We start from the raw sequence: 23,644 nt of genomic DNA on the forward strand, positions 1-23,644 counted from the left end.
GTCCATGCGGAGGTGCTCAGGATGGTTAGTTTGAGAGGCCAGAGGGCCTAGTGGCTAAGAACCCGGGCTCTGGAGCCAGACTGAGCTGAGATTTTTAGCCCGGTTCAGGCACATGCTAGCTGTGTGATCTGGAGACATGATTTCACTTCTAAGCCTCAGTTTCTTCAGCTACAAAATAAGAGTTCTATTTTTTAAATGAATACTTATACACCTCTTATGTGCTAGTCATTGTTACAGACATTTTTATAAAATTAACCCATTCAATCCTCAAAACAGGCCTCTAAGGCTGGTGTTACTGTTACTCTTATTTTACAAGTAAGGAAATTGAGTCAGGGAGAGGTTGAGTCTGGTGGAGCCAGAATTCAGCTGCAGGCAGCCATGGTATACTGCACTGCCTCTTTTAGTCCCCTCATGATAGTTCTCATTTCAGTGTTATTCTGAAGATTAGATGAGGCAATCTGTACATAATACATAATAAATGTTAGTTAATGTTTTCCCTTATTTCTTTCTAAAAGTAAAATTATCATATCTGTATTTTTCTGATTTGAGATATAGATAGAAAGCTTTATAAATCTAAGAATAAAAATGAAACCGCATTCTATTATGCCTTTTACAAATTGCTTTCATTGGAAAGAAAATTATGTTCAAGTGGGACTGTCCTAGGAAATTCAAAATGTGTGGTCTGCCCAGTTCCAAGGCCCCTCCTCTTGGGCAGTGTCTGGCACTTGTTACCTGTGGGTTAGATGTGGTGGTGGCATGAGAGTCTCTCACTCATCATCATGGTCCCCTCTTTGAAAGATTCAGTGTCTGAACGGAACACAGCTGCCACCCGGGTCCCTGCCTAGGGCACTGAGCCAGGACTCAGCCCCTGGCTCCCTCTACCAATGGCTTGGCGCCCCCAGATGCCCTGTTGTCTCTGCAGGTGGCTCTGGACTTGTCCCAGTACCAAGGCATGGCAGTGCGCAGGGTTCTGAACACTGAGGATGACGTGGTGAACAAGTTTGGAGTCACCGACTTCCCATCTTGCTACCTGCTGTTTCGGAATGGCTCTGTCTCCCGAGTCCCTGTGTGAGTGGTGTCTCCTGCCTTCTCTCTACTTCCTCCCTGTGCTCATCCTTCTTTCCTGCCTAGAGAGGCTCCAGCTTTTCACAGTGGGGATAAGTTCTTTCTAAGGAATCCATGGGCAGGTGAGGAGCATCCCCTGCAGGAGGAGCAGTTGTCTGTCTGTTGGGTTGGGACAGTGCCATCATAGCAAGGAGACTGGGCCCAGAACACGGCTCCCAGCCCCCACAGCTCAGGGATCCTGCCTCAGCCCCTGGCACACCCAGCATGGGTGTCCCCCCTCCTGCTGTGCACCAGCCCCACCGCAGCCCTGGCCCTGTTCCCCATCCGCCTCTGTTCACAGTCAGACTCAGTGGCAGGCTATAGGCCTGGCAAGGACTCAAATATGCCTGACCCTCCCTCCCTTTGGTTTTCTAATTGCAGAAAAGTTCATTAGGAGCCAGACAATAGCCAGTTCCAAAATGCCAAGAGAAAACAATCAGACCAGCCCCAGCCCCTCTGTCAGACTCCCGCTGCTGAATGGCCCGTTAAATGGTGCCAGATGGTGACTTGGTGCACTTCCTGGGCAGATGATTGGTGTCAGCCTGGCCTGCAGCAGGAGCTCAAGGGCCAGGGAGCTCAAGGCTTGTCCCAGGTGCCCAGTGAGCTACTCCTCAGGGCCATTAGTGCCATCCTGCACTGGGGCTGGGCAGCGCAGCCGCTCACCCTCGCCCCGGACCAGATCTCCAGGTAGCACCAGGACAGGCCTGTCAGAGTTTAGGAAGCATGACAGCCGCAGGGGACAGGGAGGGGCTGGCTTTCCAGGCAGGCCCAGAAAGTGCCAGTCCTGCTGGGGAGAGGTGGCATTGTTCCCTCACTTGGAGTCGGTGGAGGGGAAAATTGCTTGTGATGATGCTGCTCCCGAGCCATCTGCTCATGGATAAACACTGGGCCAGGACGGCAGAGTGGAACGCAATGCTTCGCGATGCCAGCTCCCTGGGGTGTCCCATCACGCTGCTGCTGGCTTCTGCATCTCTCCCTCCAGGAGGCCTTGACCCTGGTGGGTGAGAGGCAGTCTGTGCTCAGGAGACAGTTCTTGCCCTTGAGGTCTCCTCTCTGTTAGATGAAAGGAAGAAATCAAAAGGACTGTAAAAGGGTTTAGAGAATTCTGGTGGCTCTTTGTTGTGGGTGCTATCTATTTTTTTTTTTTTTTTTTTAAATCACATATCAAACTCCCTTGACTTCCTTAGGGAGTAATGTCACCTCATGGTCCCTCAGCACAAGCTTGTGTATGGGCGGCTTCCTGGAGGTCATTGGACATCCTGAACCTGTTGGTCTGGGGGCAGGTAGTCAAGCCCGGCCATTCCTGTCTGTGGCAGAATTAACATTGTTCCCATAGGGGCTCACCTGCTCTTCCAGGTGCTCTGTCCCACAGCCTCCCCAGACCTCAGCCCTGCCTGGAGAGAGGGCAGGTTGAGGAATTCTTTGGTCCAGCTGCTTTTCCAGATGGGAGTTCAACATTAGGCTGGTGTCAAAGAGGCTTTCCACAGCATGTGTGCTTAAGGGAACAAAGTGAGAATTGGGCACCCTGATTTTGACCTCACTGAAGACAAGATGGAACTAAATTCAAATATTTCTTAATAAACATCAGATGAGCCCTGCTGCTTCCTCTTCTGACCTTGGTTAGCTTTGGGATTTTTGTTTTTCTGTACTCACTGCCTCTCCTCTGTGGTTCTCTTTCCTCACAGGCTTATGGAATCCAGGTCCTTCTATACCGCTTACCTGCAGAGGCTCTCTGGGCTCACCAGGGAGGCTGCCCACACCACAGTTGCACCAACCACTTCTAGCACGATCGTTCCCACTGTTTGGAAGTTTGCAGATCGGTAAGGCCATGCCGAGATTGCCTCGCATCTCCCCCCACCCCAGCCTTTCCTCAGATCACAGACCCCTTTCTCCCTTCACACTCACACTCTTTCTTGCCCATTCCTGTTCCTTGTCATGTGTTTAGCACATGCCATTCTGAGCCCAGAGTCCACTGCCCCCTGTAACCCCCCAGCTCTGGCCTTGGCCTTCGGGGGCCCCTGACTTCCAGCCACACACAGAAGAGTCTTGGATGTGTGAGAGTGGCAGTGGTTGGCTAGAGGTCCCTTCAGTGTCTGCCAGGGCCTCAGTGCTGACTGTGGGTAGTGCTGGACATCATTTCTTGTTATCCTGCATGATGGAATGACTGCTTTCCAGTGCCCACATTCCTTAAGCCTCACTCTATTCATGAACAAGTAGAATCAGCTTGGATGGATACTCTGAGGCCTCCAAACTATCTTCCCACCCAAGCAATGATTTCTTCAGCAAACATTTTTGAGTACCCACTGTATGCTCGGCACTGTGGATTCAGATACGTACAGGGCACATGCAGGCCCTTCTCACAGAGCTTACAGTCCCCTTCATAGCATCCCTTCTAGAAAGGCACCTGACCTCACTTGAATGCCTCTGGTGTCAGGGAGCTCACTATCAGGCGTCCTGTATCTTTGTGCACATTTGTGTGCATGAAAAGCTGCTCTTCTCTCTGAAGTTCCTCGGCTTTGTTCTTGCGGTGGACTTCCTGCATGTTGTTGCAGGGAGATGGAGCTATAGACCTCTTGCTCAGGCACCAGCTGCAGACCAAGTGGAAACATCTGACCAGCGAGCTCAGACCAGCTGCCACTAGGGGGCTGCACGAGAGAACTGGGGGGAAAGGGATCTGATTTTAGGAAGGATTTTGCATGACGGACTTTAAGGATGGAAAATACCAAGGGAGAGGTTTTTAGTAAATCAAGGGAGAAGGAAGAGGTGGGAATGGTCATTATGATCGTTCAAATTATGGATTATTCAAATCATTCAAACTATTATAATAGCTGGTGCTGGGCACCTTCCCCACATTATCTCATTCAGCCATGGGGCCACTTCTTGAGGCAGAACATGAGAACGGAGAGGTAAACTGAGGCCCAAGGACACCAAAGTGCAGCACAGAGAGGGGACTTTGCCCAAGGGTAAAGCACAGGTAGTCACGTTGCCCACGCTGTTTGTTGACCTTTTGGCTCTCTACAATGCTAGGAGGTAGGTGGGGCAGGAGTTTATTTTACAGGTGAGGTAAATGAGGCCCAGAGAGGTAGATTGACTGGCCTGAGCTCACAGAACTAGTTCACTGCTGAACTGAGTCCAGAACCAGGTCCCAGGAGGCAGGGATAGAGAAGCAGCCAGCACTCAAGGGCCTCCTCCCATCAGAGCCTGGAACCTGGACCCCAGGTGAGCAAGCTGGGCACGGGGTGGAGCAGCCAGCTGGGGCCTACAACCCTTCCTCCAGGGCCAGGGAGGTGTGAGATAGGGCCCACCTGAGACCTGAGGTCTGGCAGCTGTGAGGACATCAGCCCTGAAAGAAATACAAACCTGCTTCCCCTCCTGTTCCCATCCCCAGCCTTGGTGGGCAGCTAAACCCTTGGTCTTTCAAAAAGGGCCAGCTTTTCCAGAGCCACGTTGTGCGTGTGCATCTGTTGGTCTGTTTGTCTGTCGCTAGGGGTTTTTGCTCAGGTTAGAGAATGAAGCTCATCTTTCCTGATTAGTGAGTCATGGCAGGGGCTGGTCCTAGGCCTGGAGAGGGGAAACTTCTGCTCTCTGCCAGGAGCTGCTGAGGTTTTACATTTGTGCTTTTATTTAATTCTCTTAGCAACCTATTCATGAGCAATGTATTGTTATTCCTATCTTACAGATGAGAAATTGAGGCTCAAAATAAGTAATTTACCGAAGGTCACAGAGCGAATTACTGGCAGAGCCAAGTGCTGACTTATAGGACTCTGCGAGCATTAGCAGTGCCCCTCCTCTTCTCTCCCTTTAGCCCTTCATGCTCCTCCCCAGCCCCTGCCCTGCGGTTAATGCCCCTTTCTCTCTCCGCCTCTCTCTGGGACCTCAGCTCCAAGATCTACATGGCTGACCTGGAATCTGCACTACACTATATCCTGCGGGTAGAAGTGGGCAAGTTCTCAGTCCTGGAGGGGCAGCGCCTGGTGGCCCTGAAAAAGTTTGTGGCAGTGCTGGCCAAGGTGAGCAGGGTTATGGCCTCCCTTGTCTGTGCAGTTCCCTGTGTGATGTGTGCACTGCACCTTGCCAGCCCCTCCCTCCTGCAGCTTGTGGTCTGCTAGACACCTGGACCTGCAGCTCTCCCAGTCCACGCTGGACTGCCACCCTCCAGTCCCAGCCACACTCCACCAGCCCGTGCTGCCAGGGACACCCTTCCACCCCCCACACAGGTGGGTGGCACACAGGGCCAGATGTCTGACACCTGGACATATTCCCAGCTGATTCAGTGATGTGGTTCTGCCTCCCTGCCTGAGTTCTCCACCTCAGTCTGAACCCCAGTGTGGCCTTTCACTCCCTGCTGTGGTCATTGGAAAAGCAGGGCCCTTGGAATGCCATTGTGAAGGAGAGGACAATTTTCTGAAACTCGTTTCTTCCTTCCCAGTCTGACCCTGAGGTCTGGTACTAGCTATGCCTTCTTATCCCTTTGTAGTTTCCTGGGACAGTGGCTACTTCATGGAGTGCAGCTCCTACTTATTGAGGACCTGATGTCTGCAAAGCAGTTAATCCTCTCAACTGCTCTGTAAGGTGGCGGGTATCACTCCCATTTAAGAGGCCAAAGGAGCCCAAGTGACTTGCCCTCAGCCTCCCAGCTAGGAGGTGTTATGGGCAGGACTCGAACCCACATCTCACACTGCAGGGCCTGTGCTGTGTTCTCTGCCACACACCTTCCTCTCTGAGGGGGAGATGTGGCCTGCCTCTCCCTCGCTGCATCCTACTCTCTGGTTCCAGACCCATTGCCAGTGCTGCCCTACTTAAACCCAGGCTTTCTGCTGCTGCATGCTGCTGAGTCAGATGCAGGCCCTGGTCCCCTTCAAGGGCCAACTGCTGACTCAGCCACCCTCAGCCCTCACTGTTGGATCTGAGCCCGCCCTTCTTGGCACAGGCCTGTGAGCAGCTGGGGCTACCTCGGGGTAATGTGTGCCAGTCCTTGGGGACTTCTTGCCAGCCTAATCCTTCTTCCCACCTCACCCAGTCCTGGCCCCCCCGGCCCACTTGGCTTGGTCACATGCATGTGTGATTACACTGGGAGGACCCTCTGCAGGATGCTGCAGCCTACAGCAAGACAGCCTTTGCCCCTCATGGAGGTCCCATGCAGGATGGGTCCCCGTTCCTCAGCCCATTATGACAATAGAGACCATTCCACAGAGGCTTGAGAGCTGCTTGGCCCCCACGGTGCTGAGTCTTGGGACTGATGGCCTGGAGACTCTGAGGGAGAAAGTCTTGGGTGGTTCCGTGTGCTGTCCTCCCTCCTGCCACATACCGCAGCAGGACATGAGAAGGACGCCCTCTCCCCTAGTCCAGTCACTCCAAAGGAGTCATCCCAGGGAAATTGTGTCTTGTGTGCTGCTCTCATCTCTCAGCTGGGCTCCAAGCTGGTTTTTTGTTTCCCCTACACTCAGTAGGAGGGGAAAGAATGAGATCCAGAAAATACCTTCAGCAAGTGCTGAAATGAGTTTGGGATGAAGGAGCCATTCCTGCCAGAGCCAGAGCCCTCGGAGAGGACGGGGCTGGCCTTCATGGACAGAGGGAAGCTGGGGTGCCCAGCAGTAGGAGCAGAGGGACCTGGGCATGGGTGTGGAGACCGTCTGTTTGAGCTTTGCCTGCACATCCCCTGGAAACTGCAGAGCACTCCCACCCTCCCCTTGCTTGGGTTGCTTCTTCCTGAATAGTAATAGTAGTAGCAGCTACCAGTTCTTGAGCTCTGGCAGGATGCCAGACTCTGCAGATGCTCTTTGTGTGTTGGTTTATTTTGATTTCTCATAACAATCTCCACAGGGTAGGCATTAGTATTATCTTTGTTTTATAGATGAGGAAATAAAGGCCCAGAGAGGTAAAGCCCAGAGAGGCAACCAAGGTCCTCCAGCTAGTGAGTGGCTGAGCTGGGATTTGCAGCCATGTCTCACCTAACCCCTGCTCTCAGCCACCACATGCATGTTACTCCAGAGGCACCCAAAGCCTGCAGGGAGAAAGTGCTCTCTCTGCCGCTCAGCCTCGGACAGCTGTCAGCTCTGGAGGTGCCCCCGCCTGCTCTCTGCCTGCACTTCTCACACGAGCGGCTGGCAGGACTGGCCACTGGGTGGCGTGTGGTCACCAGGGTTTCCCAGCTCCCTGTAGTCCAGAGCCCTTACCACCACATCCTTCCCCTGACTCCACAGCTCTGGAAGGCGGAAGGTTGCAAGTGAGGATGAGGGGTGAAAGTCAGTGAGGAGCTGACTCTGAGCTGTAGATCTGTGTGTGAGCTCACCGTGAGGCAGCATGTTGAAGCACCATTCTTTCCGGCCACTTCTCGCTCTGGGGGAAGGTGTCTGGCCCCTGAGGTCTGATAAGAATATTTAATGGCTTTTTCAGAGGCCTGGGTGTGTGAGCAGGTTTCTCTGTTTAGTTATCATTCCTGTCTGCAGTATCCTTTTCCCTAATGTTCTCCTTGGCTCTTTTACCCTGCACATTTCTCAGGGGCATTGTCTTCCCGGCCTGCCCCTTTGTGGTTTTATCTGACCTGCTCTGCTGCTGCATCCGTCTTGCTCTTTCCTCCCCCACATTGTGTGCCTGTGCCTGCTCACACATGTGCACACATCTCCTCCTCCCTGGAGTCCCTGTGGTTTTAAAGTGCTGATACTAATCAGATTTGAGTTGACTTATTGTCAAAGTAGCTTTCCATGCTGCTCAGAGACCACTGGGAGTTACCATCAAGATTTGGATCTTGGCTGTAAGACCCTGGGATGGCCTATCCCCACCAGCAGCCCATGGAATACAAATGAAGGTCTTTTGCCAGCCTAACCTGGCTGGTCAGCCAGTTGGCATGTCAGCATCTATCAGAACACCACCTGAAGAGAGCACCGTGTGGCCCAGTGTTCCCAGCAGCCCTGGAAAGTGGCACAGTGCTCAGGCCTTCCTCCCAGTGCTGCTGAAATGAGCTCACCACGTGGTGGCATGTAGTCAGCATGGGAGCCTGAAGCCTTAAGAGGAGGTGACTTTCAGAGCCCAGTCCTGCTTAAAGCCTCTCCTTTCTCTAGCCCCTTTCTCTAGTCTTACCAGGTGCCCCAGAGCAGAGGTAGTGAGGAATCCACATTTGTGCCTCAGGCAGAATGTTTTCCTGGTCATTTTGGAACATTGCATAAAACTGCTGTGGCCTACTTCAGCACAGTCCCTACCCTCTGCAAACTGTGCACCTCTGAGGAGATGGCTTTTCACTCTCCCACTTCACTGTTCCTCCCTACAGTACTTCCCTGGCCAGCCCTTAGTCCAGAACTTCCTGCACTCTATGAATGAATGGCTCAAGAGGCAACAGAGAAAGAAAATTCTCTACAGTTCCTTTAAAGCTGCTCTGGACAGCAGGAAGGAGGTGAGTCGGCGCAAATAAAGTTCTCCTTATCCTTGATATTTATGAAAATGGGAGGCAGGGTTAACACTGTAATCTCTGACCTCCTCCACCAGTTTTCATTCAGGTGGGAGTCAGTGAGCTTGGTTGGATCCTTCCATTAACAATTAATAAACTGCTGTTTATTGAGCTCTCTACAAGTATATCTTTTTTAATCCTGTAACGTTAGTGGAAGGTGGATATCATCCCCATTTGGCAGATGAAGAAACTGAGCTTAGAGAGGTTAAGTAACTTCACCAAGACCATTCAGCCAATAAGTGGTTGGGCTGGCGTTAAAAACTGATGAGACACCAGAGTTTTTAACTGCTCCTCTCTTCTCCTCAGCATGGCTTCTCTGGCCCTCTCCAGGGCAGCTTTCTGGGCTTCTGCTCATGCTGCTCTTTACAGAGGTGGGCCACCGCAGCCAGCAGGGGCACAAAACCCTATAAACCTGTAAGATGTCAAAGTTTGAAGGGATCTCAGAGACCCACCCCCTGGTTTTACAGATGGGGAAGTTGAGGCTAGACTAGGATGTGACTTGATCCATGTCACAAGTTTTCAGATCTGCTGCACCTTCCATGGGCGGAGTCAGTGGAAGAGAAGTACCACCCTCAAGGTAACAGACTGAGAGAGGGACCTCATTTGTTTCAGGGCTGTGTGCTGAGTCTCCTGGAAGCTTCTCTCTTCACCCCCTCATCCCATCCTTTTCCATCTCATATGTTTCCCTTAGGGGATGGTCCTTGCCAAGAAGGTGAACTGGGTTGGCTGCCAGGGGAGTGAGCCACACTTCCGGGGCTTTCCCTGCTCCCTGTGGGTCCTCTTCCACTTCCTGACTGTGCAAGCAACACGCCAAAATGTAGACCATCCACCAGAAGCAGGTGAGTCCAGTGCTTGCTCGCCTCACTGTGCCTCAGACTGTACAGGAACAGGAGCAGGGTCGCTCCCTAGAATTTCCCTACTGGCTCCCTGCTGCCAGCCCATATTTAGGGGATGGGGCAGAGGCAGTACTGGGGTTTCAGCAAGATCTTTCCCATCTACAGTTGGCCACATGTGACCAGTAGGGAACCAATCCCAGAGTGGAGAGGATTTTGAAATTCACCCAGTCCTACCCCTGCCTCTAGGGTGGTGCCCCTCAAACCCTGGGGCATGAGGCCTCTCTCCCTGGTGTTCTCAGGGCTTATAGCTTGCTTTGTTTTCAGCCTTCAAAAAAAATTTGTGATTCTGTTTTTATACTCTTGTAAAGAAAAAACTATAGCTGTTTCATAATTTACATAACCGATTCCATGCCCTTTGAACAATCCTGTTGTGTTTCCCACTGAAAATAATTTTCTAGGGGAAGTAGGGGAACACATATTCCCCGCTGCCCTGTTCCCTTCCCAAACTGCATGGCTTTGGTGTCACCTGCTCTGACGACTGAAAGGATGTGCATCCCATTCAGTACACGTCTGTTGAGGAGCTGGGTTTATATCAGGCCCGGCTCAGCTTGGAGGATACAGAGGTGAATAAGGTCAGTCCCTGCCCTCAGCAGACTGTCCAGTGTGAGGCGGGGTGGAAAGAGAGCTCCCTGTCATGACCAGGGCCAATAACTGGGGGCAGCGGAAGAGGTGCGGGTAAACAGAGGGCATGCTCCATGCTGCTGGGAAGGGGCGAGAGGCTTCGGAGGGCAGGTAAGCTGGTTGTGATGGGTTCGTAGGAGTACAGCCAGGAAAAAGGAGCGTCCCAGAGAGAGGGAACAACGCTTGCAAAGCTGAGTGAGTTCGAGGAGCTGCCAGTCGCGTGGGCAGCCGAGTCAGTTGGTCTGTCAGCTAGTATTTACAGAGTGCCTGCACATGCCAGGTGTGGCGGGAGGTGCAGAGTCCCTGCCTGCCAGTGCTCAGGTGGCAGGAGACAGACAGTAAACACACTCAGAGCATTTCAGGTACAATGACCAGTGCTATAAGGAGGACAGTGCAGAGTGGTGGGGAGGGGACTGCTGCGTCCAGGTAGGGTGGCTGGGGAAGGCTTCTGTGAGGAGGTGCCCTGTGCCGACGTGGCATGGAGAGCAGTGAGCAATTGTGAGCCTCTGGCAGAGCCTTCCAGGCTGCGTTAGTGTGCCCAGGCTGTGTTAGTGTGCTCGGCGGCTGTGGACAAAAGCCACTGGTTGGAGGCTAGACACCAGAAACCTGTTATCTCATGGTTCTGGAGGCTCAAGTCCAAGACCAAGGTGTCAACAGGGTTGTTTCTTCTGAGGCCTCTCTCCATGGCTAGTAGATGGCCGTCTTCTCCCTGTGTCTTCATATGGTCATCACTTTCCATGTTTGTGTCCAAATTTCCTCTTCTAAGGACAACAGTCATATTGGGTTAGGGCCCACCCTAATGATCACATTTTATGTTAATTACCTCTTTAAAGACCCTGTCTTGGGGAAGGGGAGGGGCCAGGGAAAAAAATAGACCCTTTCTCCAAATATAGTCACATTCTGAGGTACTAGAGGTCAGGACATCAACGTATGAATTTTGGGGGACATAATTTAGTTCATAACACAGACCAAGGACAAGCAGGTGCAGAGAACAGGTCTGGTGTGTTTGCAGCATGCAGAGAAAGCCAGTGCAGCCAGGGGCTGGACAGGGAGGCAGGGAGAGGGGGTTAGTGTGCTGCTTGGAGGCCTTGGTGAAGGAGGGGTTCGGATTTCTGTTTCAGCACTATGAGAAACCACTGGAGAGTTTAATGGGGGAGTGACACAGATGATTAATGCTTTGGAAAAATTGCTGGCTGCTGGGGGGCGGGGGGTATTGTGTGGCCAGATGCAGGGAGGTAGGGCTGCCCATCAGGAAGTTGTAGAAATAGTCCAGGAGTGTAGGTGATGGCCCAGACTGGAGTTGTAGGTGTGTGGATGGAAGGAGTGGTCAGATTCGGGGATATTTTGAAGGCAGAGCTGCTAGGACTTAACAATGGCTTGCAAGAATGATCTGCGGGAAGGAGGACAGGGTGGACTGCAGCGTTGCATGGCCTGAGCATCTGGCGGAGGGTGGTCCTGTGAGCTGAGAATGGGAGGCTCGGGGTGGGAAGCGATGGTCTGTTTTGTGCCTACTGGACACATGAAAGGAGATGTATACAGTTGGAGTCTGGAGTTCCAGGGAGAGTTGCAGGACAGAACATGGACCTGCTGGTCCTTAGCATATGGATGAGCTTACTAGTGGAAGGTAGAGAAGAGCGCTGAGGACTGAGCTGTGGGCACCGCAGCATCCAGACAGTGGCTAGGAGCAGGAGCCAGCCATGGAGACTGACAAGGAGTGGCTGATGCAGTTGGGAGGGCCCCCAAAATAAAGTGTCAAGGAGAGTGTGCCCAGCCAGGTGAATGCTGCCAGAGGGGCGTAAGATGAGGCTGTGTCTGGTGAGGGCTGTTTCAGTGCCGGTAACACCTGGTTGTGTTAGGCTGGAGAAAGAACAGGAGACAAGATGTGGAGATGATGGGCAGAAACAGGGGCATGGCTGGGTCACAGAGGGGTTTCTCTATGGTCATTGTCTTTACCAGTCAGAGTGATGCCATAGTGAGGGAGAAATTGGTGATGCCAGAAAGCGTGGAAGTATGTACAGGAGTAAAATCCTGGAGGAGGTCAACAGGGGTGAGGCCTGAGTGGGAGGGGAGGGGTGGCTGCCAGTGCAGCTGTGGGCAGCGGGCAGGTGGGTGCGTGCCTGAGGTGGGTGCAGGAGAGGGCGGAGCTGGGGGGGCTTTGCAGTGAAGTAACGTGGGTGGTGTGGGCGCTTATGTTGCCAGGATGACGGCCTGGGGAGGGTGCTGAGCACGACAGAGGGTGGATGCTGGGTCCTTGTGGATGGAGGGGTGAGACAAGAGATGGGCTTCTCCAGGGCTGGGTGTTTTGCTTCAGGAAAGAGAGAGTTCAGAAGCAACCAGCAGCAGCCTGGAGGCATATGGAGCATGGGAGAGAGGGGTTGAGGAGAGGAGCCCAGTTTCAGTTAGAGCAGAAAGTGGTGGAGCTAACAGAAGCCTTTGTTGAAGCCAGCCCAGGGGGCCTGGTGGGAGGGCATGGAAGCGGGGAGCGAGGGGAGATGGAGACTAGTGCGGGGTGCACAGGCCAGATCAGGATGGACTCCTGAGAGTGCTGAGGGAGGCGAGGTGCGATAGGGGACCCATGGGAGCAGGAAGCCTGGGGCAGGTAGGGCTGGGGTGTGCCATGTCACAAGAGCCTGCGTGTGCTGCTGAAGAGTTTGGACTTTCTCCTGAGTTTAGGAAAGTGACGAGGGCCTGAATGAGCAGCAGAGAAGGGAAATGGAGCTTAGGATTTGGGAGGAAGGTGGAGAAATAGGCCCAGAGACACTGGGCCCCTCATCACACAGCCTGGGGCGTGGGGCACCTGTGCAGGGGAGGACGGGGAGCCCTGAGGGAACGTGGTGGGACCACTGTACATGGCATCTCCTCTTCCCTGTAGCCAAAGGCCAGGAGGTCCTCCAAGCCATCCGGAGCTATGTCCACTTCTTCTTTGGCTGCCAGGACTGCGCTGACCACTTTGAGCAGATGGCTGCTGCCTCCATGCACCGGGTGGGGAGTCCGAATGACGCTGTGCTGTGGCTCTGGTCTGGCCACAACAGAGTCAACGCTCGCCTTGCAGGTAAGAAGGGGCCACCTCCAAGGCTGGAGTCACCTATGGGGGTGGGGGGACTTTGGGGTCTTGGGCCAGAGGTGGGGAAGGGACACCCATGGTCGCGGTAACAACCTGTGCTTCTCAGCACTTTCAGCTGACCTGCCAGCATGTTCATCGGTACCAGTATCATCAGACCCATTTTCTAGATGAGGACACCAAGGCTTTGACACCTTAAACCCTGGTCTTCTGATGCCAGCACTCACTCTTTTCCCTGCTCCAGGGCCCCTCTCTCTGGCCTGTTGGGGTCCTTCTCCTGCCTCCCCTGCTCTGCTTTCTGGCTGTTGACACCTTACTTAAACTAATGAGGAGGACAGAACTGGGGTTTTCCATTCCCTGGGAGGGGTTTAATGGACTGGCAAAGAGAGTCCAGGTCCTTTCTAGAAATACCAGGGACTGATTCCCACAAGGGGAGGCCTTGTCTTCTGAGTTTCCCTCATTCACAGTTTTTTCATTTCCCCATGCACAGGAGGCTGATGGGTCCAACAAGCAAAAGCCTCAAACTCCAGAGACAGTGGGGGGGAGGGAGCCATCTGTGGACAGGAGGTGGCTTGTTTGTGGGGAGGGAGGCGTGTACATGCTACATGCTGTGACAGCCCTCCTGGGGGTGGGTGGCCTGGGGGTGGAGCCGAGGTTAAAGGAGCAGGTGGTGCAGGCGCCTGCACTTGCTCATGGTCTCCTGGGGCCTCCTGGTGGACTGTGAAAAGAAGACACGTGCCTGTCTCCCCCCCCACCCCCCACCACCAAATGCTCTACTTGACCCTCCAGCCTTGTGACCTCAGCAGGCTCCCAGCTGCCACTGGAGAGCCAGGAGCCTGGGCCTCTCCCCAGGGGATCAAAGGCAAGGCAGTGCCCTACCCTCTCCGGTGGGTTCTTTCAGACCAAAGCTCGCTTTGCAAGGCCTGATCATTTGCTACTCACTGGATCCTCGGCTTGTCACCCCCTCCCCAAAATAACCACTCTCACTTTATCACTTCTGCTGTTGCTCCATGGTGGTCAGCAAATTTTTTCCCCTATTAAAACCTTTGGGAGAGGTGCTTCCTGCAGGAGAGATGGGCTGGTGTTCCCTGGGTGACACTGGGAGGACTGGTAGCTGGCCCTCTGGGCGTCAGCCTGGGGCTCTGTGGAGCGCTGGTCCCACCGAGTATCCCAACAGCCCACAGCCAGGGCAGCGTGCTGACCCTCCCAAGTGCTCTAGGGCTCCCCCACCTATGCCCTGGAGGCCAATCCTACCTCCTGCCTAACCCACAGGCTGCAGTTGGGTAAAGGAGAGCACCTGTGGAATTATCATGCACCGCACGCTCTTGTTTTTAAAACATTTTCCCTTTAATTAACGAAAGTAATATATGTTCACTGTATAAAATTTCAGAAAAATGCAAAAAAGACAAACACCAACAGACCAATCAAAGACTGCAAAACAAATCTTCCTGAGTCTTCTCACCTTTTCCCATGTCTGGTCTCGGGGTACAAACTGACGGTGAAGTCAACAAAGGGGACAGTGGGCCTGGTCAGCACTGGGAAGTGACTGGAATGGGCCTGTTCACACTTCTGTGGGGAACCGTGCTGTGCTGGGGCTGAGCCAGATAGGAATCCTCGTCCTCCTCACCCGGAGAGATGCCATCTGTTGAGCTCCTGCTTGGGCCAGGCCCTGTGCTAGTTTTTTATCTGCGTTCTCTCACTTCCCGTGCTCGGGAAGGGCGGGGGGGAGCCTTTTTGCAGATGAGGAAGCTGCTGTGCTGAGGGAGGAGTGAGGCCTGGGCTTCCGGGTGGGCCTGGAGTGTGTCAGCCGGCCTGTGTGTGCTTCCCTCCCCAGGTGCCCCCAGTGAGGACCCGCACTTCCCCAAGGTACAGTGGCCGCCCCGCGAGCTCTGTACTGCCTGCCACAATGAGCTCCGGGGCGTGCCTGTGTGGAACGTGGCCGCCACCCTCAGCTTCCTCAAGGCCCACTTCTCCCCAAGCAACATTGTCCTGGACTTCCCTGCAGCTGGGCCAGCCTCCCGGAGGGAGGTGATAGGAGCGTTGGAGCTGGTGACCAGGAATTCAATTCTGGGCCCTGAGAAGGCCAAGATGGCAGAGTCCCCTGGAACCACCGTCCCAGATAATCCAGCTGAGGGACCCGAGGCAAGTCGTCCCCTGGAGCTGCACACGGGCCTCGCTGTGAGCCAAGCTGCACCAGACCAGGGGCCTCCCGGGCATGTAGCAGAGCTTCAGAGGGACGAGGTGGCGCAGCCACGCCTGAGCAGACGAGACACGGGGGCCGCATTGCTGGCCGACTCCCGGGCCGAGGAGCTCCATCTCCTCCCTTCCGAGCTGAGGCGCGTGGGCCGCAGCTCCAAGCAGCTGGCCAACATCCCGGCCGGGGAGCCAGAGGCCCGAGCAGCACGGGGCCGAGGCCAGTGGCTGCAGGTGCTGGGCGGGGGCTTCTCCCACCTGGACATCAGCCTCTGCGTGGGGCTCTACTCCCTGTCCTTCATGGGCCTGCTGGCTGTGTACACCTTCTTCCGGGCCAGGATGAGGGCCCTGAAGGGCCATGCTAGCCACCTTGCAGCCTAGCTGTCCAACTTGGGGGAGGAGCAAGAGAGGGAGCTGCCATCTGTGGGGCTCGTCCAGCCTCTTGCCCCCTTCCCTCTCCTCACACCCCTTCTCCTTGTCCAGTCTGGGAGGGTGGAAATCCAGGAAAACCAGTTGCTTCAGTGAACCCCCTTGGGTCTAGTGGGAAGGAGAGTTTCATAGACAGGAAAGACAAGAACAGAGTCCAGGTTCATCTTACAGCACAGGAGAGAGCAGCCTTGGGCAGTGGGCTTAGGGAGGCTCAGTCCCTGGCCTCTCAGCACCAAATTCCTGTTTTTCAGCTTATTTGAAGTCCTTCCCCATTCTTGCTAAAGCCTCAATCTCTCCTGTTTTGTCTTGTCCCTAAATTGGGGCAAGTGAGGCCAGTTTCCAAGGTTTCCCATCCAGAGGAGGGTCCCTTGGTCTGGGTGGGCTGGAGTGGAACTCCTCATGACTTTCTGGGGCTGAATCGATCCCACTCCCTTCTGGACACAAAGAGACCTTTGCACCAGAGAAGGAAGAACTACCTCTGGCCCTCAGTGGTCTGCCCATTCTCCAGCCCCTTGGGCCTGGCTTCAGGGTGGGGTGTGGAAGCTTCCAGAAGTCATGCTGGTCTCCCAGGTGAGGTTTGGGTCAAGGTACCTGCTGCAGGAAGAGCGTAGGTTGGGGTTGGTGTGGACTTGCCCAGCTGGGTGGGTGATGGTCGCTGGGCTGTGGGGTGAGAGGCTTGCTAGGCGGGACTGGATGAGGTGGTGGGGTGGGTGTAGGGAAGGATGCTGAGATCTGTAGTACCTTGGCTCTGGGCTTAGCTGTAAGAGGTAGAGTGAAGCCACAAGAAAAATATGGTGGCTTTGGGTGTGCTTTGGCTTCTCCCCATTGGGCTCTACCCTTCTCTGAACCGGGTCTTTTGTCTTTTTGTTTTGGTCTCCGAAATAGATGCTAATCTTTGGACATGGAGGGGCTGGGTTAGGGATTGCAAGGAGAGTGTCTTCTCTCGAGTAGAGGATGAAGGGGTCTGAGGAGAGGGCCACGCTGTTCACTTGCTTGATTCCCACTCTACCCCATGCTTGGGAGCGTTGTGGAATAAATTATTTTTGTTAAGGCAAGTATTGGTGTGTTCTTTAACTTGCTACAGGGAGACATAGTGTCCAGGACTGGACAGTGTGTACAGTCCAGCCACACATGGGTTCCCCCAGCACACGCAGCTCCCGCACAGGGGAGAGGGTGCCCTCCCCCACCACCCAGAGCTCTCCACGCACCACGGCCCTCCAGTCTCCCCATGGAATGGGGACAGCCTTGTTGGATGTCCAGTGCTGCCTCCTCCTGCTCCTCACCCTCCTCAGCCAGGCGTCCCCATCTCTAGCTCTTTCTCCAGAAGGAAGGGATTGTTTGTCAGAGCCGGGCCTGGGCTGGCTGCTCAGCGGGGAGAAGTCAGCTGGGATTAGAGAGCCTGCCCCTAATCCGGCCTGCTGGGTTTTACAAGGATCAGAGCAGCTGATAATGAACCTCATTAAGGGGGAGCAGGAGCCTCAATCCGATTTGGGGTTTTCTCTTGACATCTTCACTCTGCTCAGATGGCCCCAGCACTGGATGGAGCAGGTGGGGTGCCAAGAACACTCCCTCTGTGGGGCAGCTGGGGTAGGGGAGGGTGGGAGGGCAGGCAGGGGTCACCCTCCCGTTCCCTGCTTGTTTCATTGACCTCTTTAGCTGCACAACTCCTGGGGTGGATTCCTGCCTGGGGGCCTCTTGTAGGTAGGTTCCCTTTCTGTCCGCCCCCTGCTCCAGTCACTGCCTTCTTTCTCCATCCTCTTCGGCTGGCTCTGCTCACCTCCCCTGCTCCCAGGCCCTGGCTGGGAGACCGAGAGGTTGACAGGCCAGCACACAATCAGGCAGGCAACCTGGCCAACAAGAGGGTGAAAGAGGCTCCGCGGGCCAGTGCCCAAATGTGCCCACTGGGCCAAGGCCACCAAGGACTCCTACTCCACACCACCCCATTCCTTGCACAATGTCAAGTGCAGAGAATTTCTATCAGCTCCAGTGACCATATTTTCTAAAATCAAACTCAGGTATTTAAAATTAGAGCTATGCTAGAAATGCTGTTATGCGTCGCCCAGTGTCTACCCACCGTGCCCAAGATAGCAACATGCCTCACTGGGGACCCCCTCAGTGGGTCTGGGTTTCCCCCCTCAGCTGCCTCTGACAGTGGAGCTTCTTTTTGCCCTGTCCCAGCCCCTCTGATTGATAAATGGAGGGTGGGCCCCCTCTCAGCAGGACTACTGCCTTTCACCTTGATTTCCCCAGGGCTCTTGTCCACGGCATCGATAAGCCAGCTTCGCCCACCAGCTGGTCCCCTCCCCCATCCAGTCTGCCAGGCTGGGAGCTGGGGCTTGCTGCATCTTGAACGCCATTCCAGGTTGTTTTCTGCACCTTGGGAGGCTCCCATAGCAGGAGACAAAGCCCTCAAAAGGGAGCAAAGCAAAGGCTTCTTGTTCTGGGGCTGCACAGAGAAACTTGCCTGTGGCGTGTTACCTGTTGAGGGTCCCTCGAGGAGACAGCCGAGCTGGACTTTGAAGGATGGATAGGTGTTTGCAAGGAAAATGAGGAGGAAAAGGTATTACAGGCAGAGGAGAAAGCACATGCCAAGGCTGACAAAGAAAAATAGTGAATACAAGAAATTCTGAGCAAAAAACTTTTAAAAAACATTTTTATGGATTTTTCTCAATGCTGTACTGTGCTAGAAGCTGGGGATAAAACAGGAGAGACATGGTCCCTGCTGTTATGGAGCTAACATTCTAGAGGAAAAGACAGATAACAAATGAGAAAAAACCCTACAGATTGCAATAAGTGCTCTGAAGATTAGAGACTAGCAGGGAGGGTGTCAGGGGAGGCTCCTCGGAGACCTGAAGGGTGTGAAGTCAGGAAGTGGGAGGGGAGTCAGGGACTGAGGCTGGAGAGGGGGCTGGGCAGGTGTAGGGGGCCATAGCCTGAGGGGCTGCCTCATTTGGCATTTTCGGAGGTCCAAGAGGGGTGGCTCCACCTTTAGCCAGACTCCTCCACGGCAGCCTTGGCATGGGTGGGGGTGGCGGGAGCCCACGTGTAACCCATCCTCCAGGCGTGGGGGTGTAGGAGCATGCCCTGAGGGACCCAGACAGCCTTGGCCTGGAGGAGAGACTGAGAAGGGCACGGAAGGAGCCCTCAAGTCTGAGATCTGAAAGGGGGAGTCAAGTCTGGCCTTGAGGAGAATGGACACCCAAGCATCCCTCCTCTCCCCCCTCACCTCCCACTTCACTGCCAGTCTCCTCTGAGGGGAAAGGCTGCTGCTTGGGCAGGTCGGTAGGATACCCAACCCCAGCATTAAGAACTAAACCAAACTCTAAGAATGACAATTTAGTTTTTTCATATGACCCCCTTGTACCTAGCTTGTCTCCTCAGGTCTAGAAGTCACAAGGCAAAGGTGGGGGACCTCTGCAATGTGAGGGGTAAAGCTGTGGGGCAGTCCATGGGGGGTTGAGGAAGACTCAAGGAACATCTGTCTAGATTCTAGGGGAGATCCACCTACATAGGGCTCACTTGATAGGGCTGGTGAGTTCCAGTTGCTTCTTTGGCAAGATTTGCTCATCTGTACTGAGAGCAAAAGGCCTTTCTGTGGGGCTGCCAGTTTCTTCCGGAGGAAAGAGGGCCTCAAGTGCTACTTGTTAAACCACCTTCCTCTGCCACCACGATGGCATGACTTGCCTCTAACCGGTGTCTGACTGGAAGCCCCTGCCCACTACAGAAGAGCTCATAGTGTGGAAGGACTAAAAGTCTTTCCTGGCTTGGGTCTGCTCTGCAATGTCCCTGTCAAGTTCTTGACCACCTCAACAGTTCCAATGGTCACAGAGTTCCGCCTTGGAGAGGGAGGAACTGCTTAGCAAATGATGTTGAGAATATAGATTATTTGGGGGAAAATTCAGCTAAGAACCCACCTTCACACCATACACCAAAATACGTCTCAGTAGGTTAACAAACTCATGTAAAAAAATAAGACAGAGGAAAATATAGTTGAATACTGGTTTTGAAAGCGTGGAAACAATGGACAATATAACTAAGGTGAGAATTTGATCTACCTGACATCACTTTTAAAAATAAGTTAAAAATAGCAAGAAAAATCCAACTAATATTAAAAAACTTGGAAAATATATGCCATAAATGTGACAAAGGGATATGACTCTTAAGTAATATGCAGTCTTAAGAATGAGCTAGGTCTGCATGTATTGGCCTGAGAAAATGTCCAAGAAAGATACATTTCTATAACCATAAAAATCACTATTGTTACATATATGTTAATGTTTGTGTAGAAAAAATCGGGACAAATATACACCAAACTGAACAGTGGCTACACCTAGGAAGTGAGATTAGGGTGGACTTAAATCAGGGCTGGGAGTAGAGTGAGGCAAGGCAGGTGCCAGGGGCAAGAGTTAAGTGGGCACTTACCCTCGGAGCCCCACAAGGGCAGGGGCCCACCTGAGAATGAGTACAGTAGCCTCACCCTGGTCCTGGCTCTGACATAAATACATTTTGAATTTTTGAAAATATTTCTTTTGAAAGGAAAAAAATGGCAAAGAAAATAAATTGGATTAAAGGCTCTTAAAGTTCTATTGTAAATAAGAAAAGCACTAAAACCCTATTGAAAATAACAGGCCAAATTATTAAGACCAAAGGAGACATGCTACTTTTTGCCTATCCCATTGGTAAAGATATAATGGTGATAACAATAATAATAGCTAGTGCTGGCTCGAGGGAGGGGAAATGAGATGTATCAGTTATCCTTTGCTGTGTAACAGCCACTCCAAAATGTAGTGGTTAGAAACAAGTAACTCTTTTTGCTCAAGCAGAGCTCAGCAGAGGACAGCTGGTCTCTGGTCCATGCAGCGTGTCTGGGTGCATTTCCTCTGGCCAGCTGCTGCTGGGCTGACTGGACGCCCAGCTGGGCTGTGGGCAGGGGGCCTCCATTCCTCTCCACACTGGCCTCTCCGGGGCTTCTCGGACTTCCACACAGCATAGTAGCTGGGGCCAAAGAAGCATCCCGAGAGAACGAGGTGGAAGGGGTGGCGTTTCTATGCACTAGCCTTGCAAGTCCATAGCAGTACTCATGTTGTGCTCTGTTGGTTGAGGCAGGCATGGCTCACCCAGGATGCAGATACAAAGGATGCACAGAAGTCCTGGGCTCCACCTTTTGACAGGGGTGGGACAAAGTTCTGGAAAACTATGTGAGATGGGAGATACTGTTGAGGTCATCTTAAGAAAATACAGTCTGCCCCAGAGTCCTCTCATGTACAGCTAGCAATAGTATAAACTGATGCAACCTTTGGGAAGTATGTTACTCATAATGTAATGTAACTGGTAATATATTTTTAAAGTCTTCAGAAAATACATAACCTTTGATCCAACAATTCTATTTCTGGAATTTATCCTAAGGAAGTAATTGAGATATTTACTAAGATGTGCTACATGATGAATATTTATAATATCAAAATAAGATTAACTAAAGTCCAAAATGGGGGATTGATTAAATTCTTGTACATCATTATAATGAAATACAATGCAGACACTAAAAATGGTTTGAATGTATATTTTTTTAACCCGAAGTTATAACACCACATTAAGTGAAAATATCAAAATACAAAAATAAATCTATATAGTATAATTTTATTTTTGAAAAAGAAAAAATATATATTTATGAACATTGAATGCATGGGTGAAAACCTGGGTTATGCACACCAAAATGTTAATAGTGGTTAATGGTCAGCGGTGGGATTAAGGGTGTTTTTAGTTATCTGTATTGTCTCATTTTTATTAAATAAATATTTATTACTTGTACAATTAAGATCACTTTTAGTGGACCAATAATGTGAACTGTTAATTCATAAAAGAAGAAATATAAAGATCAATAAATATATGAAACAATATATTTTACTTTAATATTCAAGGAAGTGAAATATTCATGCAGCATAATTTTTTATGCATCCTGTAACAAATACAATTTGAGGCTAGAGAATGATAATGTACGTTGTATAGTATTTCTGAAAAATAATATGGGAATATGTATCACCTTTAAAAATGTTTATTCCCTTTGGTTCAATAATTTTACTGCTTACAGTCTGTCCAAAGGCAATAATCAAAGATATCAATTAAAACCTGGAACAACCTACAAGTCCACTAATGTGAAGACCTGCCCACATGTGCCCAATTCCCACATGGCAGCAATCAGCCAGGTCCCCTTCCTTTCCAGAGCCTTAGTCCCCACCTCTTTCCTTTGCCTTCCCAATATGGAGGCCACAGGACACTTGCCATGTATCATCACATTTGCACTGTTGATTTAGAAGAGGGAAATATTTCCCTGTACTCCTGCTTCTAACTAAGCGGGTCATGTTTCAAGAAAAATGAAAGAGATCGTTATCTGTGTGGAATGAAGAATATTTCCGTGTATTTGATATTCGGGTAGAGCACATCTGTGTCTAAGAACGAACCCAGCTTACTTCCCTCGTTCACCTCAGCTTCCCATAAGCATTTGAGTTGTGACCCTATTTTAAACTCAGCTGAGACACCCCTCCCTCTGGAAAGCCCTCCTGGTCTTTCAAGCCTCAGCTCTGGGTGCCTCTCCCTGAGCTCCCAGAGCACCCTCGCTGCCCCCATTGGAGGACTTATCACACTGCAGTGTGGTTACTGGCTACTGTCTCCTCCACCAGCTCCTCTAAGCTGCACCAGGGCAGGACAGTCTTCTACTCCCTCACTGTGGTCCCTGCACATGGGGCCTGGCACACAATAGATGTTCAGTAAATATTTCTTGAATGAACAGGGATATGTTCTAGGATCTGCATCTCTCAAAGCAAGTCATTCATTTTTATACCTCTTCAGTGCTGTGCACAGTGCTTTGAATATCAAAGATGCTTAATAAAGTTTTGATGAGTGAATAAAAAATTATTAGTAAGCAGCTACCATTGTGGAAAAAGGGTGATTTTAGGGTCAAGGACCTGGGTTCATATTCTGTCACTGCCACTTACTAGCCATGTAACCTTGGGCAATTGCTTCTCTGAGCCTGAGTTTCCTAATATGTAAAGGAGATAATATAGGGTTAAAGGCTATAATCTTTAGTATAGGGTTAAAGGCTGGACAGTGCCCAATGCCTAGGAATTCAGTACATGTTCTCATTAATATCATCGGCCTTCTTTACTAATCACACCAGGCCAGGAATTGGGATGGGGTGGACTTTAGAGACCCAAGCAATGAAGGACAGGCAGCCAGTGCTAGCGGGAGCAGTGTGAGCCAGCTGCAGGAGGGGCTGGGTACTGAGCATTGACATGGTGTCCTGGCCAGTCCATCCTAGTTGAAGAGCTTAGGCCCAGGGGAATTCCATGGAGGGATTTTCTCCAGAGGCTCAGTACCATTTTTTTAAGGGCAAAAAACCACTATGTTTTCAAAGTTCTTTATACATCTCAAAGTCGTTTCTCATCCTTTGTTCTTTGTAAAAAATAATTTAATTTCTTTGTTTTGAATAGGTAATACATACTTTAAGTATTCAAAAAACTCAGAAGGTCACGGAGTGAAAGGTGTGCCTCCCAGTCCTGTCTCCCAGCCACCCGGGCCCCTGTCTTGGAAGTAAAAAGTACTCGTATGCTAGTCTCTTGGGTGCTCTTAGACCTGCTCTGTGCAAATACAGGGAAAGACACATACTATTAACAGCATCGGGCACCTGGCTTTTTTCACCTAATGCAGTACCTCTCCAGGACTGAAGAAGGCTCGTCTGCCCATCTTCTGGATAAGTTCCATTTGCTCTGATGACTCTCATCTTTGCATCCTTTTTCTGCTGCAGTCTCTGCCCTGTCTCCTGGACTGCACTCCTGCTCTGCCCCACTGCCTGTGGGAGCCTCCTCAGTCTCCCTTTCCTGTCACCTGGTGCCTAATCAC

General features: G+C 51.9%; 1 protein-coding gene across 1 annotated transcript in view; it reads left to right on the plus strand.

Annotated features, from left to right (window-relative positions):
- The window catches only part of QSOX1 (quiescin sulfhydryl oxidase 1), a 45,072-nt gene extending 28,278 nt beyond the window's left edge, over positions 1–16,794 (plus strand). The window contains exons 6-12 of the mRNA XM_063105217.1: positions 923–1,068; positions 2,790–2,924; positions 4,985–5,114; positions 8,372–8,494; positions 9,240–9,387; positions 12,938–13,117; positions 14,961–16,794. Coding sequence (XP_062961287.1) covers positions 923–1,068; positions 2,790–2,924; positions 4,985–5,114; positions 8,372–8,494; positions 9,240–9,387; positions 12,938–13,117; positions 14,961–15,700 — 1,602 coding nt within the window. The 3' untranslated portion in view covers positions 15,701–16,794. The remainder of the gene's footprint in view (positions 1–922; positions 1,069–2,789; positions 2,925–4,984; positions 5,115–8,371; positions 8,495–9,239; positions 9,388–12,937; positions 13,118–14,960) is intronic.
- The last annotated feature ends 6,850 nt before the right edge of the window (positions 16,795–23,644 follow it).

The sequence above is a fragment of the Cynocephalus volans genome, chromosome 8, assembly GCF_027409185.1.
Source record: "Cynocephalus volans isolate mCynVol1 chromosome 8, mCynVol1.pri, whole genome shotgun sequence".
Taxonomy (NCBI): domain Eukaryota; kingdom Metazoa; phylum Chordata; class Mammalia; order Dermoptera; family Cynocephalidae; genus Cynocephalus; species Cynocephalus volans.